The 17,520-nt window shown below is 42.8% G+C and overlaps 1 protein-coding gene across 1 annotated transcript; it reads right to left on the bottom strand.

Annotated features, from left to right (window-relative positions):
* Window positions 1–1,702: 1,702 nt before the first annotated feature.
* zgc:92027 (uncharacterized protein LOC449543 homolog) lies at window positions 1,703–16,808 on the bottom strand. The gene is made up of 8 exons (XM_017715207.2): window positions 16,662–16,808; window positions 7,183–7,341; window positions 6,083–6,152; window positions 5,937–5,980; window positions 4,611–4,758; window positions 4,325–4,438; window positions 3,510–3,568; window positions 1,703–2,167 (listed from the first exon to the last, which is right to left on the bottom strand). The coding sequence occupies exons 1-8, from the start codon at window positions 16,683–16,685 to the stop codon at window positions 2,141–2,143; spliced, it is 645 nt and encodes a 214-aa protein (XP_017570696.1). The 5' UTR covers window positions 16,686–16,808; the 3' UTR covers window positions 1,703–2,140.
* Between the last annotated feature and the right edge of the window lie 712 nt (window positions 16,809–17,520).

The raw sequence follows: 17,520 nt of genomic DNA, 5'->3' as shown, positions 1-17,520 counted from the left end.
TTTCTTGGACAATACAATTTACAGCTGCCTTATGTGTTCAGGAGAAAATGACATTTAGAATTTTTCTTACAACCCAACACTGAAAGGAGAAAATATCCGTTATTGCTCGTCATGGCGCATGCGGTCCAGAGTTGTCACTGATTAATGAGACTGATGTACTATATTTCCAAAATTCACTCACTCATCCAAATCATTGAATTCAGGTGTTCCAGTCTCTTCCATGGCCACAGGTGTATAAAGCCGAGCCCCTAGGCCTGCAGACTGCTTCTACAGACATTAGTGAAAGAATGGGTCGCTCTCAGGAGCTCAGTGAATTCCAGCGTGGTACCGTGATCGGACGCCACCTGTGCAGCAAGTCCAGTCGGGAAATTTCCTCACTACTAAATATTCCACAGTCAACTGTCAGTGGGATTATAACAAAGTGGAAGAGATTGGGAATGACAGCAACTCAGCCACGAAGTGGTCGGCCACGTAAAATGACAGAGCGGGGTCAGCAGGTGCTGAGGAGCATAGAGGTCACCAACTTTCTGCAGAGGCAATCGCTACAGACCTCCAAACTTCATGTGGCCTTCAGATTAGCTTGGCATGGAAGAACTTGACCGGCCTGCACAGAGTCCCGACCTCAACCCAACAGAACACCTTTGGGGTGAATTAGAGCGGACACTGTGAGCCAGGCCTTCTCGTCCAACATCGGTGTCTGACCTCACAAATGCACTTCTGGAAGAACGGTCAGAAATACTATATAAGTAATAAACACAGTCCTGACCCTTGTGGAAAACCTTTCCAGAAGAGCTGAAGCTGTTATAGCTGCAAAGGGTGGGCTGACATCATATTAAACCCTATGGATTAAGAACGGGATGTCACTCAAGTTCATATGTGTGTGAAGCCAGACGACCGAATACCTTTTGCAATATAGTGCATTTCTCACAAAAATGTTTTTGTAAAAAAATGTGTAAAGAAAACGTTCATAAATGCGTTGTGTTTCTTAGACAATACAATTTACAGCTGCCATTTGTGTTTATGAGAAAAGAAATTTTGAATTTTTCTTATTACCAAACAGTGAAAGAGAAAATATCCGTTATTGCTTGTCCTGGTGCGGTGCAGAATTTGGTCACTGATTTCCGAATTGATATCGGTCTTAATCACAGACCAGATTTCATCATGAAAACTAGGGAGAACTGGGCAACATTTTATTTGGATGGTCCATTGTAGATGCTTTGCAGATGCTCAGAATATTTTTAAGTAACATATAAATATATAGCAAATAAATGTCTATTAAATGCAACTGAACTTGAAGATTCTATTAAATCCATCCCTAACCCCTAAAATCTAACCCTAATTCTAAACCTTAGAACAAAACCTAAACCTACCCCTAACCACAATGTTGCTGATAATCAAATGGGGTATCACCAGAAAGTTTGTCAATGATTGAAGTATATGTAATCATCTATAGGGGGGCATCAAAATAAAGCGTGGAAAGGAAAAAAAAAAGTCACTTTACTTTTAATGCAAGTCAATGGAACCAGACGTCTTTCCAACTGAAAAACGGCAAAAATGGGGATATGAGGTTTTCTTTCAACTCGAGCGATAAGGTACTTCAAAGGTTTATCATGAATCCCTTTCATTAATCACATCAGGAAGCCAATGGCAATTGAGATTTACTCCAGTTCTCATGCTTATTTACATAAACACAGTACACCAGTTTTAAACCATGTAGTTTATTAACACTATCTAAACATGGAGTGGCTTGAGTATTTGGTTGTGAAATGATTAAAATGCTTAAAAATTAGAAATAAGAAATTTTGTGTTGGCACAAAACAAAAGATCAGTGATGTGGTCTGACCCTTTCGCAAAAATGTGGCACTGAATGGCTTTACGGACACAACCTCTGTCTAAGAACCACTCCGTCTCATCACCTCATCAACGCACTCATTGTTAACTCATTTCAATAAAAAGAATCTACTGGCACTTGCACTTTGATAGAGGTAGCCATCCTGAATGCCTGTGATTGATACACACATACATACATATATTATTTTGCATATACATTGGCTGATACACTGTTCTAGTTCTCTGCGGAGCTCCCGTAGCTCGAACTTCCCTCATGAGGCGCCGTCAGTTCCGCCTTCCTCAGACAGACTCAGATAGACATAGAACACGTGATGAACTACAAAGAGAAAACAAAAGCACTGTTTGTAAATGTGTGTAAACGATTACACGTCAAATTCTCTCACTATCTTACATTTTCAAGTCGTGAGGATGAGGATGCTTGAGTTACTGCAGGCGAAACCTGTGTGGATGTACTTTTATAGCAATAATGTAGATGAGATGCCCTAAGACTTCTGGAGACTTCTGCCCTAAGACTTCTGGAAAGTTGCTTTAGAAACCATTTAAATGATGATATATTTAGCATAATCAGCAGGTCTCACGCTCTCAAGGACTCCAACCAATGTATAAAGACTCAAAAATGAACAACAACAACAACAACAACAACAATAATAATAATAATAATAATAATAATGCTGTACAGACATGTGATTTAATTATAAGTATTTATTTTGAATCAAAAGACAATGAACCAGATCAAATTAGAAGATAAACACCCCTTGTAGAGTTTTAATTAAATGCTAAGTTAAAGATACGTTTTTAGATGCTTCTTAAAAGTGAGCGCTGAGCTTGACTCTCTAATAAAAGGTGGAATTGAGCTCCACAGTTTAGAAGCAGAATAACTGAAAGAGTCTCTCCATGTTTTCTGTATTTGTTTAAGGCCACTATCTGCAGATCTTAGACTACGTGCTGGAACATAAACAGAGAGACACTCAGTGATGTAAGTGCTAGATCATTCAGAGCTTTAAAGACTAGTAGCTTAAAATCTATCCTGAACGATACAGGCAGCCAGTTCAGCTCTTTTAAAACGGGAGCGATCTGATCTCTCTGTTTAGTTTTTGTTAGGATGCGCGCTGCGGCATTTTGTACGAGCTGTAAGAGATGTATTGTTTTAGGGAGTCCAGTAAGAAGACCATTACAGTGATCAACTCTGCTGGTTGCGATGCGCTGAGAGACAAAAGGCCGAACTTTAGTGACATTTCTCAAATGATGAAAAGCTACTTTAGTGACTTTTTACATGCAGGGTTGAAACAGAGCTCAGAGTCTAAGATCACACCCAGGTTTAGTACTGCAGGTTTGGTTTATGAAGTTAAAGAAGCAAGTTTCTCAAAAATCATTTTTTTCTGTAAGAACAATCAGTGTTTCAGTTTTTTGTGATTTAATTGTAGAAAATGTTGCGACATCCACTGAGAAATATCTGACACAGCTGGTTAGTTTATCTACAGATTCTTGATCATTAGAAGGAATAGAAATGTATAGCTGGCTGTCGTCAGCATAGAAATGAAAATTTATACCATGCTTCCTAATGACATCACCTAGTACAAGAGAAAAGCAAAGGCCCTAAGACATAACCTTGAAGATGGCAGTATGATACTCACAGTCACTCACTCAAATCTACTTACATCATCATACTGGAAGCTCACTGCTCCTTGTTGCATAGTATCTCTCCTTCTGAAGTTCTCTGCAAAAAAAAAACACAAAGATATAAATCTTAACCATAAAAAGTTTACCTTTTTACTGCAAAAAATTAAGAAAATGTTTTTTTTTTCCAGAATAGAGCCTTTTTCCAGAATTGTTTTCTTCCTGAAAATAATAGAAATGTGTGTGTATATCTTTTAAAAAGGGTTTAAGTGGTACTTTTAATTGTATTGCCATATCGATCTGGGATTTTACAGAGGGTTTTTTTTGTTTAAGGCCACTATCAGCAGATCTTAGACTATGTGCTGGAACACAAACAGAGAGACACTGATTTAAGTGCTACATCATTCAGAGCTTTAAAGACTATATGGTGACACCATAAACTGCTCAACATAATCAGTTTCTCTTAAGACATTCTTAGTTTTTTCTGCTTTTACATTTTGTTCAAGCATTTTCAAAAACCATTAGTCCAACAGTTTGTCCTTTTCCCCTCGAAAATTTAAAAATGATCCTTGCTGCGATTTACAGCACAAATGAGGCTGATGTAAGATAAGAAAATCAAAATGGTGTAAAATATCAACTTTTAATTTCTTTAGAGAGCAGCTGTCTATGGTTAGTGTTCCGTAAAAAAAGATGGGGGAATAAAAGAAAAACATTTATTAAAAAAAAGAAAAGAAAAACACTTGATTTGGCCATTAGCATCTATAATCTGAATCAAAGATCACTTTGGTATATTAACGTAGCCAAAATGACCATAAATATCTGCTGCACTCTGAGGCAAAACCACTGTCCCACTGACCGGTTAAAGCCCTGAGTTTCACACAGCAGGCCACGTAGTCATCGAAGTAGATCTTGCCTCCTCGGTTAAAGCGCTTGATGATGCAGCTCAGCGCCTGAGGGCTCAGTCTGTACCCTGTAACCCACAAATACAATTTCAGTTTCAGTTTCTGATGCATGGCACACACTTATCAGATTTCACCCAGTTTAATTTTTGTAAAGATACCTTAGCTAGCTGAAGTTCCCAGAAGCCATCAAGATAAAAGTTCTACTGACAAGTCAGCTGTGTGCTAAGGAAGCCAACTCACCCATGCTAACGATGGCCTGCGACAACTCATGAGGCTCCACTGTCCCGCTGTTGTCTCGGTCCACCATCACAAAGTTCTGCTTCCAACCATTCAACGCAGTAAACAGCTCTTTAAACTCATTGAAACCCATTTTACCAGAGTAATCTCTCTACAGTAATGCAGTTAAGGAAATCAACCAGCCACTCACAGTAAAAGTCTCTGTCTTTTAATTGATATTATATAATATAACCAAAAACAGGTCCACATATTACACATGTGGTGTTGGGCTGAACCTGTGGGGAGTAGAAATGTGGAGGTGCTGTGTCCTTCACTCTGATCTCCTCCTACATGGCCTGCTGTTAGTGTCTCTGTGTGTGAGGGTGGACAACAAGGACAGGCTGCTGACTGGCTACAGCTGCTAAATGACACTTGTGATATTTTAAACATCTGGTATTTTTACATAAATTGTTATGGTTGTGATTTTAAAAAAATGATGTGGTGGGTCCGTCAGACCACTGAGTACCAAACACATCAATACCACGCAAGCAGTAAAGCAGTAGATGCTCATGTCTAATAAGGAGCAGGTCCCTAAGTTTTTGATCAAACTTTTCCAGCAAATCTGTCAACTTCTCCTTGCAGCACTGAATACTGGAGATTGTCAAAAGATGCCCTGAATATTCTGTTGTATCTCCCATTAGGATGAAGCAATCTGAACCAAAGAAATGCACTACATATCTTGACATGTGTGTAAATGATTGCATTACATGCGATAATGGAAGTGATCTCCGTTTTCTGCCAAACACATTTCGATGCTGCGCTCCAGTTCCCGAACGTATTGGCAAGCATATCGGGGGACATAGGAGCAATTTCCTTCAAATCTTCCACTGTGTGAGGCTTGTTCTGAGCAAACGGCAACGGAAGAAGTTTGGTAGTGCCAGATCCGGCGACAGTGGTGGCCGAAACCCCTTTGAAATTACCCTGTTGCCAAAGAAGGACTCAGCGTCTGCGGTGATCTTCTTCTTCTACGAGTTCTACTAACTCGTGATGATCCAGTTGATTCACAAACTGTTAAAAAATGTCCAGGTACACACTGGTGTTCACGGTGAGTTCAACTGAGACAGGCCATATACTGAGGAGCACATTGCATGTTGTTTCGCTCAGATTGCTTCGTCCTACAGAGAGTTATTAAAAAATATTCGGCGCCTCTTTCAAGTGAATCTCCCTGGATATGCCTATAGATACCTGGAAGACAGTTCACTACAGTTTGTGAGGCAATAAATAGATGAAGGAATCCAAAGTGAAGAACGAGAGAACAGTGACAATTTTCCACATTTCTGTGAAGGATACATCCAGCATGGCAATCATGATCCTACATGTCTCCAAACTGAAGGCTGCAAACAAGAAGCATGAAGAAAGCTTAGGCCACATGAAACACATATTAGAGCTCTTGCATCCCACAGATCCCCCTCAGATCACGGTTTCCCTCAACTTACGCATATAGGAGCCACTGACCCCAGTCTGTGTCAAACATCTCTGCAGCTCCTCAGCATCCACCTCACCATCCTGAGAACACAAAGCCTCATTACCAGACAACTCAGGTCTTCCTTTCCACCTGCCTTCGTCAGTTAGCTAGAGCGCTTAAACATTATGACCAAACATCGTCTGGACTTTTGGTTCCTCCAAAGTAAATCTTAACATCCAGCTGACAGTAAAGCCAGGCTCACACTGTGCGACTGTAGAAATGTTTTTTGATAACAGCTCACACCATTCATTTGATTCGCCCCTCGTGTGCGGCCGAAGCTCGTGCTGTACGAAAACACTCCGTCCGACTAACATGGCTCACACTGCACAGGAAACCCAGCCGCTACAGATAAATAAAGCAATATAATATATTGCTTTAAATCTACAATAAAGCCATTTCATTCAAACCAACGTGCTGCGCTTCTGACGTCCTGATCAAAACACTGGCTGAATCTCAAACGGCTCCCTGCTCCCTACATAGTGCACTACACAATTAATCGCTGCTCCTGAACCCATAAAGTGCTTCACATATCTAATAAATAGCCATCTGAGATTCGACCATGTGTGCCAGTTCCACACTGGACATGCAGTGCACTGTTTTGATGTAGAAGGCAGATTCAGCCATTGATAAACCGCTACGGCAGCTTTACTAACTTGAGCCACACTGTGCACTGAAGAGCAGGCGGTCTACAGAACAGGCAGACAGCTCTACAGAGACAATAAAACACTATATTCACACCTCTCAATTCAACTCAGTCAAACAGAGCTAGGTCGGCATATACGGACTCTGGTGCCGCAAATGTGGACTTCGTTGCCTCCGTGTAGGAGCTGTGGCTGTGTGAGGTTCTGGGTGCGACTTTGAGAAATTGATTTGTGAGGCTGCTCACACTGTGAGACGAGCAAAAAATGATAATAATAAATTCCCCTCACACTGCACGGCAAATGACGGCTGATGAAGCTGAAATTTGGCCCGATCATGAGATTCAGTCGGCTCCAACCAAACTGGGTTTAAAACAGGCTAAAATTGCAGTGTGTGCCTGGCTTAATGCGTCACTTCGCAATCTAATCTTACCTGGCCAGCTATGGCGGTGAAATAACCCCACATGGGGTCTTGGGCAGAGGGTGCAAAGGTATTGCCAGGGTAAGCCCCAAACTGGGGTGGGTATTGCCCCATGGGAGGGCCACCCATAAGGCCTCCTGCCATTGGCATGCCTGGCATAGGACCACCATACTGAAAGAGAAAGAGAACAATAAAGAAAAATTAGGGAGGCAGACAGTTAAAACAGAACGGCATCAAACCAGTGCGCTGGCCCCCCACATGAGAAGAGAGAGTGTGGGAGTGGGGGGGGGAGAGAGAGAGAGAGAGAGAGAGAGAGAGAGAGAGAGAGAGAGAGAGAGAGAGAGAGAGAGAGAGAGAGAGAGAGAGAGATGGCTATCTATTTAAAAAAAACAAGAGATTGCAAATGTCAGTTTCTCCACAAACCCCCCAACCCCCACTTCCTGTTTTTACTCTGGCTCCTAATAATACAACAATTTTATGGTCAACAGTTTTACACCATGAATTTAAAAGGATGAAAATAAAATAACCGCTTACAGATTAAATATCAAGTTCTCCGTCATTCTACAAACCTCATAGCACGGATTCCTGGTACCTAAGGTGCTGTGCAAAAATTCCAGTCAAAACGGTCCTTAAGGACACGTTTTCCCTTTTTCAGGAGATGCTTCAGAGAAGATTAGAGAGTCAATTTGCAAGGAAAACAGAAAGTCAAAGGATAAAAGAACGTTTTTCTTAAACTAGAGCTCAAAAAATTGTTTAAAGATACAGAGAAAATGAGTCCCCAGACGTGGTACAGCAACAAAATGGTCACATTACACATTACATTAGGTAACAGTACGTAAAGCTTTCAACTTGGAGAGGGAGGAGAAAATCAAGACGCCCACAGGCGTTTCTGCCCATCCTCCCACCGTGAGAAGACTCAGCTCAATGTGGGTATGAAAAGACGTGTAGTTGTTGAGAAACTCCTATTAAGAAAGGGAAGCAGAAAGAAAAGAAAATGTGCAAACCAAATAAAGAAGCTGCCGGTTCTGTCGAAACAATGGACTGGCCACCCCAGAGTCCGGACATCAACATCCTCACATTCAAACACAATGAATGTGTTTGGGACTTCTTGGATTGTGAAAAGCACAAAGTGCAACCAATTTCTAAGACTGAACTAGGGAAGTGTGATATTATACCCACTTGTTTTATTTGAAAAATCGAAAGCAAGTCATCTGAAGAGAAAGGAAGCTGTAATAAAGGGTGGACATATTGGAAATATTGAAAGATTTTATATTATATTTAGCCATTGAGGCTTCTGTGTAATTTTCTGTTAATTATAAGTTTTCTGCTCTGGAAAATGGTCTTGTACAATGACTGGAAAATAAATAAATGACAGGTCTTCCACATCTGCAGATTATATTTATTTATATATATATATATATATATATATATATATATATATATATACACACACACACACACACACACACACACACACACTATATTTCCAAAAGTGTTCACTGACCCATCCAAATAATTGAATTCAGGTGTTCCAACCACTTCCATGGCCACAGGTGTATAAAGCCGAGCCCCTTGGCCTGCAGACTGCTTCTACAGACATTAGTGAAAGAATGGGTCGCTCTCAGGAGCTCAGTGAATTCCAGCGTGGTGCCGTGATCGGACGCCACCTGTGCAGCAAGTCCAGTCGTGAAATTTCCTCACTACTAAATATTCCACAGTCAACTGTCAGTGGGATTATAACAAAGTGGAAGCGATTGGGAACGACAGCAACTCAGCCATGAAGTCGTCGGCCACGTAAAATGACAGAGCGGGGTCAGCAGGTGCTGAGGAGCATAGAGGTCACCAACTTTCTGCAGAGGCAATCGCTACAGACCTCCAAACTTCATGTGGCCTTCAGATTAGCTTGGCATGGAAGAACTTGACTGGGCTGCACAGAGTCCTGACCTCAAAGTGGTCGGCCACGTAAAATGACAGAGCGGTCAGCGGATGCTGAGGGGCATAGTGCGCAGAGGTCACCGACGTTCTGCAGAGTCCATCACTACAGACCTCCAAACTTCATGTGGCCTTCAGATCAGCCCAAGAACAGCGTAGAGAGCTTCATGGAATGGGTTTCCATGGCCGAGCAGCTGCATCCAAGCCTTACATCACCAAGCGCAATGCAAAGTGGGAAAACACCTTTGGGCTGAACTAGACTGGAGACTGTGAGCCAGGCCTTCTCGTCCAACATCAGTGTCTGACTTCACAAATGCGCTTCTGGAAGAACGGTCAAAAATTCCCATAAACACACTCCTAACCCTTGTGGAAAGCCTTCCCAGAAGAGTTGAAGCTGTTATAGCTGCAAAGGGTGGGCCGACATCATATTAAACCCTATGGGTTAAGAATGAGATGTCACTCTAGTTCATATGCGTGTGAAGGCAGACGACCGAATACTTTTGGCAATATAGTGTATATACAGTTACGTACAAAATAATAGCAGTCTAACATCACTTATGTGTTTAATTACTGATTTTGGCAAAAAAGAGATAACACAACATGGGAAACAATCCATGACTAGGTGTAGCCTAGTGATGAGTAATGGGCAACTAACAGCATCAACAGTCATGACATGCACGCTGCTAATTGGGTGTAATTGACTCATTTAATGAAAGGGCCATGTTCAAATTAAAGGCAGTGTGGGGTTCACTTAGTGAGGTCAATGTTTTAGCCCTTGCTCAGTGTGTACAATGTGTCGGTCCAGACACTGTACCTACGGAGAAGGAACTTTGAACACAAGAAGTTGAATGGAGAGGGGAAAACAAAGTAGTGCAGAAAATAATTGGCTGCTCAGTTAAAACGATCTCAAATGCTTTAAACCACCCGCGTAGGTCATAGAATAACAAGAACGACAAAGAAGCGCCCAATGATCACTCATCTTCTAAGCCGCTTCTCCTTCTGGGTCGCAGGGGAGCTGGAGCCTATCCCAGCTGACATCGCGCGGAAGGCAGGAGACACCCTGGACATGTCGCCAGTCCATCGCAGGGCAGACAGACAGACAGACAGACACATTCACTCACACACTCACACCTAGGGGCAATCTAGCATGTCCAAACAGCCCGACTGCATGTCTTTGGACTGTGGGAGGAAACCGGAGAACCTGGAGGAACACACGCAGACACGGGGAGAACATGCAAACTCCACACAGAAAGGACCCTGGTTGCCCGGCCGGGGACTCGAGCCCAGGCCCTCCACCCTGTGAGGCGACGGCGCTACCCACCACCCCACCGTGCCACCGCATCCAATGATCAGCTCCAGGGAAATCAGAGAAGATCTTCAGTTACCTGTGAGTACTGCAACAATCAGAAGACGCCCACGTGAAGCCAAACTATTTGCAAGAAACCCTCGTACAGTGCCACTGCTGAAAAAAAGACATGTTGAAAAGGTTACAGTCTGCCAAAGGACACACCGACTGGCCTAAAGAGAGGTGGCACAACATCCTACGGACAGAGGAGAGCAAGACTGTTCTTACTGGGTCTAAAGGCCACAGACAGTTTGCAACACGACCCATAAGCACTGAATTCAGGCCACAGTGCACTGTGAAGACTGTAAGACATGGAGGTTCAAGCGTAATGGTTTGGGGGATGTTTCTCATACTTTGTAGTCGGGCCGATTTATCGCACACCAGGCACCATGGACCAGTTTGAATATGTCAAAATACTGGAAGAGCTCATGCTGCCCTGCGCTGAAGAAGAAATGCCCTTGAAATGGGTGTTTCAGCAGGACAATGAGGCAACATCCTGGTTCCAGACCAACAAGACTGATGTTACGAAGCGGCCAGCCCCATCCCCAGACCTCAATCCGATTGAGAATTTGTGGAGTCAAATCAAAAACGCTGTTTTTGATGCAAAACCCAAGAATGCAGAAGAAGTGTGGAATGTAGACCAGTCAGCTTGGGCCGGAACATCTGTTCGCTGGTGTCAGATGTTCGTTGACTCCATGCCACACAGATATAAAGTGGTTATACGACTAAATATTTTACAGAAAATTTAAGATCAACAGAAAAGCTAAATCTGTAAACAAAAGTTTACAGTGTAAATTGATATTTTGTTCATGTTTTCATTTGGAGCTGAACGTGCGGCGCTTCCAGCGCGTATATGGAAATAAATGCTGTTATGATTATTGAGCTTTTTCTCAGTTGCTTTAAACTCACTGCTAATATTTTGCACACAACTGTAGTCGCTGTTGTCGGAAGATCTCCCAAACGGTAACTTTACAGGAGAAGGAAAAACCTGCTTTATTGATAAGGTCAGTCAATGGAACCAGAATTTTTTCCAAGTCAATCTGGGTCAGTTCTTTTAGTCCATTCATCATTAAATCTAGGTATTTTCAAATTATGCCAAAAACTGAAAAATGTCCTCTTGCCACTGGGGCAGGGCCCTCAGGGGTCCATCCCAGTGCCTTCAGTCAGGGAACATAACTGAACCACAATCCACTGAAATGATCTGCTCTAAGCTGGACTGACTCCACACACCCCGCCTCGCCTCGCCTCCAGGCTTTTATTCTACTGCTCTGCTTTGAAGCATTCGGTTATGAAAAGGTACAAATACCAACTTTTCACCTGGAGGAACTGATTTAAGCTCCACAATCAGACCTTAGAACCACTGTAGAACCTTTGAGGCAACATCTACAGTGTTTGTGCCCTGATGAACCAAAAACATACCTTCATTTCTAACAGTGTTCAGTGCATCAACTCTCAGAGAAATCTTACACAAAGACTTAAGAAAACAAGATTTTCTCCCTTCTTCTTTCACGTGATGTGCGTGACAAGTCTGAATATCTCTAATCAGTTCCACAGTGAACGTGTACCATATCCATACGTCATTCATTTACTGCCTTTTTGTTTTGACTGTTTTTTTTTCCTTTCACATTTCTTGTTTGTATTTAATCGGATCTGTTTTCATTTCCATTAATCACAAGTACTGGGTATGGGATGACGCACGGCTTTCCCCGAAATTTCTCTTTTACAGCGAAACAAGTTTCACGGTCGTGTTTAGACTCGTTTTGATGCCACAGCCGGCAGCGGGAGGCCGACCTGGTAGTATTTCTAAACCTAGTTTTCAATATACACTGTCCACAAAAACAAGGCCTGTTCCACTCGCAGGGCTTTAGTGTTATAACAAAAGGCAGAGATGGCACAACACCAATTACAAGGTTTGTCCTTCCAAAGCTACTAAGCTTTTAATGATATTATGAGGTACTTCCCTTGAGAAGAGCATCTGAAAGTGAGCCATCATGCTCAAACTACTTAAAACACTACTACTGCACAAAAAGGAACATGCAGCTAACACACAACGCGAGTGGGATCTATTACAGGAGAGATTTGTTAGAGGAGAGCATCATATTCTACTATTTTCCCTTCTGGTATCTGATCAAGTGTTTTGTGCTGATACCGGCCCGAAATCCATCCATACTGTTATACAACAGTTAGTTCCAGCCACGCAAGCTGATTGGTTGAGAGGCGTTCTATATCCGTGCTGTTATTTCACCACAAACACTGTATCACTCCGCTGAGACGCCGTTGCTAAGCAACGACTCTGACAGCTGTAGGAGACGCTCGAGCCATTCGAACGTTTTTACTTCTCACTTTGCCACAAACAGAAATCGGACGCTGTTAAGATCACATCTGACCGACAGCCGATTTGGTCCGACTCTGAAGACGAGACGACACTAAATTCCCAAACTGTCGTCACCACTGAGCAGCTTTTCAGTCGGCAGCTGTGGCAGAGTGTGACTGAGCTGAACCTGATATTGGCTCAGTTTTACAGCTCAGTCTGATTTGGTCCGACTCTGAAGATCAGACCCATCTGGCGAATGGTGTTGGGTTCATTTCTGGCTGATTCCAGATTGTTCAGCTGATCTTCTGTCACAGCTGCCGACTGAAAAGCTGCTCAGTGGTGACGACAGTTTGGGAATTTAGTGTAAGGAGCTGGAGAACGAACTGCCGGCTGAGCAGCGAGTGGGCGGAGCTCGTTACTCTGACGTAGCAACGAGCTGCTCGTTAAGGAGCTCTAATTAGGAGGAAGGAGCTGAACATTAAAACATATTAAACGCCGCGTTCACGGCCAGTTTATTCATTTCTTACTGTATTTATTTAACTGCTGTATTAAAGCAGTAGAGCACTCGAGGAGGGAGTTATCACCAATAACATATTTATAACATAAACAATAACATATGTAGTGATAACACACTCCCTTTCTTGTTGTATTGCTTAAGAATCATTGTTGGAGAACAACTGGGGAATAATTAACAACAGCGAATTAATTGCTAAGCATCAAATATACCCAGTCATGAATGAAAGGGCAGTTCTTTTGAACGCATTTATTACATTTCTTTAATTATAAAATCCAAATGCTTGAAACCGTCCAACTGTTACAACAACAGACATTTCCGGTCCTAAAATCTGATTGGCTGAGCCGTTCGAAGCCGCTGTAAAATCCACGATACACCACGGCTCTGACCACCACACAGCAGCTGGACTCTGTATCGCTGCGAAAACCCGTCCGCGGTTAAAGGATTCATTTAATCTTTGACTGTAATTCTGATCGTGTGGAGCACCGAGCGTCCTGATGAAGATGAGAAGCCGTATTCTGTTTAAACTGAAGGGCTGAACACTTATTTTCTTAACTAGAACCGGGCCGGTCAGCCAGCCAGCAGGCTAAAAGACAGCAAACACGCTGAACAGCTTTAGCTTGAGCTGAAGTAACGTTACTCGTCATGATTCACCGAAAAACAGCGATAAATTAGTCTAAAGAACTAAAGTCCCCTGAATGTCTTACACGCTGCAAACGTCCGTGTTTCAGTCAGAAGTGGCGTCAAACCCAGACTGAATCCCAAACGCCGCCGTTCTCCCGAGCTAAATCGTGCGCTGTGCAACGTTACGTTTAGAAATTCTATCTTCTGCTGTCAAATAGAGACGAAGTCTGAATGTGGATGAAGCCCAAAAATGACCATTTCTGGTGATATTCTGTGTTGTTGGGCTGCAGGAGTCAGTATTTAATCCCCTATGTCGTGCACTATGTAGGGAGCAGGGAGTGAGATTCAGCCCCAGCGGGAGAAAAGTGGCGTCGTATGACCGGCGGACGACTCGCAGTGCTTGTGTTAACAGATGTTCACTGTTACACAAAAAAAAGTTTTAATAAATCATGAAATGTCTGTTGGCAGTTTGACTGGCGACCGAAGGTTATTCAGCGGTCAATTGTTGCTTAGTAACCGTACCGCGTGCTATAGGAACTACATTACTTGTCGGAATACTTGTTTATGTCGAATATGATTCATAATTTGCGTATTTTAATATATTTTATGTTGGGCGCCGTTTAATAAGAGCAATAATGGTTGGTTAGTGTAGTGGGTAACACCTCTGACTTCTACACTATAGACTGGAGTTCAATCCCCCACCAGGGTCAGCACCCTATACTACACCAATGAGAGTCCCTGGGCAAGACTCCTAACACCGCCTTGGCCTTCCTGTGTAAACTGATCAAACTGTAAGTCGCTCTGGATGAGAGCGTCAGCCAAAATGCCGTAAATGTAAATGTAAAAGCAATAAGCCACTCGAGGCAGCGCGTTACTGTGATTTCATCACGGGGAAGGGAGTTTTACACACCGTGCCAAAGAACATCCTTCCCCGTGATGAAATCACAGTAAACCACTTGCTTCCTTTTGCCACACAAAAGACGGCCACGCCCACTTTTCAGTTCCAAATTCCAGCAAGGTTAGCCGGATACCTGCGTTACACCTATTCAACCTTCACACACCTGAAAGATGGGCAGGCAGGTAGTGAGTGCAGTGATGCACACTAACGGGGTTTTCTGTAGGGAAGGTTATGCAGAGGCTGAGGAGATGAGGAGCCGAGATGAGGAGCTGAGATGAGGAGCCGAGGTTTCCTCCCTCACAACTCTGATCATTTCTCTTTATTAGACTCACTTTACACCTCGCATTTCTTATGATGCTCTGGATCAGACACTGTAACTTTAAATTATTAATATTTATGAATTATTATTACAATTATCAGTGGTGGACAGTAACTGAGTAACTGAGTAAATGTAATTAGTTTCTGTACTTTAGTATTTTTTGGTGTATCTGTACTGAAGTTTCTCCGTTCTGGACTTTTTCCTTTCACTCCACTACATTTCAGAGTCTAATATCCGACTTTTTCCTCCTACATTTTGAGAAATCTGTCGTTCCTTTTGGTTTCTGTGTGTATAAAAACGTAACATGTCAAAACGAAAGAAGCGCAAAGCCAGAGCACCAATCAGGGCCCAGCGGTCACTTTGTTTAGAGCTGGTTTTGACCTGTTGGTCATACCGACCCAGTGCAGCACGCGGTTCAACGTCAGCGCAGCAGCGTAAAACTTTGGGAGAGTCTGTTCAACATAAATGATGAACTAACCTAACTTTGTGTAAATAGAGCTCAATATAGAAATATGTCCACATATGCAGTCGAGACTGACGCGGCTTTTTTCTGAATTTCTACAAACACCATTTCATTTTATAGTAAATGAGTTTGGGCTGGTTTATGTTTATGAACAGACGCCTACAGATCAACATAGTAAAGGAGCTCATCTGTGATCCTGAGTTTAAAGCCAGTTTTTATTCAACTTAAACTTGGAACTAAGTTGTAAATAAATCTGAAACTGAAACTTTGCTTGTGTGTAAAAAGTGATTTCAGAGCCACTCGGTTCTCCCTGATGGAAACTGTTTACCTTCAGTGTTTTGTGCTTCTGATCATTTTAATAGACGTCAGCGTCACTAATTAATGACGTTCTATTAAAAGACTGGTTTACCAAGAGAGACGCTGGAGGACTTTCACCTGAAATGAGTTCATGAAGCCAGTCTGGTTATAAAAATGATAACAGGACATCAGAGCCAGAATTACTCTTTTAGTACTTTTACTTTATACTTAAGTACATTTGAAGGTAAATACTTTTGTACTTTTACTCAAGTTGGAGGTCTAAAGGGAGGAACTTCTACTTTTACTGGAGTGATATTTTACCTTGGAGGTCTTTACTTTAACTCAAGCCCACCTGTTATTAACTCACTTCTTTAACTCGGAGTTTTAGACCTGAGGAGCCACAGATAAACAAACCTCACAGTAACGTTTAACATCAGCCCAATTAGCCAACTGCGATCTGTCCATCCGCCCCGTATTTGCCGTTTTAACACCACATCTTCTTTCTGAAACCTGTTGATGGCATCCAGCAGCTCCCAGGCTGAATATATTCAGTATATTAGTGTGATAAATTCGTCAGCATCGCGATTTCTCTTCACAAACCGTGTTTTAGGACGAGCTCCAGCCATTTTCCCTTCACCGCAGCTTGGAAACAATTCGGCGTAATCTGACTGGCTAATTAACTCGAGAAAATCCTGCGCGAGAAACGCCTTAGAATTACACTCAGACCGCAGTGTGGGTTAAAGGAAAAGTAGGGAATGCGGTGTAGAGGCGATATTCCAGCTTACCCCGCCGTATCCTGGATAAGCCATGCCTCGCTGTTGCTCCGTCAGTGGAGAGGAATCTTTAGTGGAAGTTGGTCAGAGTGGCGTCTTCTCCTCTCCTCGCTTCTCTTCGCGGAAGGCGTCGACTTCCTACTACTGGTGAAAGTGCCAAAGATCGCGTATAGAGGGAGAGTCACCACTCTGCCGTGCCTTTCGGTTGTGTCCAACGCTAGAGGGCGCTCCCGAACGAGTCCGAAATGAATGGGTTGATATGGAGCGTTCGAGCAAAACTCATAGTTTATAAACGCTTAAACATTTTTGGTGTAAAAGAGCGCAATCGTTTCCTGAACACGGAGCGGGATGAAACATTTGGACACCGCTGTTATGTTTTTACGAGCTTTTAAACTCGAGCTACAGGAGTTTAAAACAGCGACTCGTCTACGTCCATGACGTCAGTGAGCGCGAACAGCCAATGAGCTGCTCCGCTCGCCCATCAATCATCCCGCTCTAGCAGTAAAGCCCGCCTCCTGCTGCCCAAAAACCGTTTGCTGTAGAAAAAAAGGAAAAATAAAGGTAAGATTTCTTTGTTTTTAAGTGAAATACATCCTTCGTCTTTGTAAAATTAAAGAAACGTTCTGGGCGAGTGTTTAGAAACTAGAAAACCTTTCGGTTTTAGCCGTTGAGCGCTACTTACTCCCATTCATCGAGGGCTCACTCGCGGGCGCCCTCTGTCATTTTTTTAATATAGCAGGGGGGATAAGAAATGGCCAGGCTCCTCATAAACCGGCTCTGAAGTACCCGTATGACGCGCCTCCAAGGGCGTGAACAGCCAGCTGCTGGTCTGAGATCAGCTTTCAGTGTTTTTAGCAGCAGTTAAACAGCG

The sequence above is a fragment of the Pygocentrus nattereri genome, chromosome 30, assembly GCF_015220715.1.
Source record: "Pygocentrus nattereri isolate fPygNat1 chromosome 30, fPygNat1.pri, whole genome shotgun sequence".
NCBI classification, from domain to species: Eukaryota; Metazoa; Chordata; class Actinopteri; order Characiformes; family Serrasalmidae; genus Pygocentrus; species Pygocentrus nattereri.
This window is presented reverse-complemented; position numbering and strand designations above follow the sequence as displayed.

What these genes read in the sequence shown, in the direction of transcription:
- zgc:92027 (XM_017715207.2), bottom strand. Translation starts at nt 16,685, where the DNA reads ATGGCTTATCCAGGATACGGCGGG. An exon ending in CTTATCCAGGATACGGCGGG is followed by an intron (nt 7,342 to 16,661) that starts GTAAGCTGGAAT and finishes TTTCTCTTTCAG; the next exon opens with TATGGTGGTCCTATGCCAGG. An exon ending in GCAGGCCATCGTTAGCATGG is followed by an intron (nt 4,439 to 4,610) that starts GTGAGTTGGCTT and finishes TGTGGGTTACAG; the next exon opens with GGTACAGACTGAGCCCTCAG.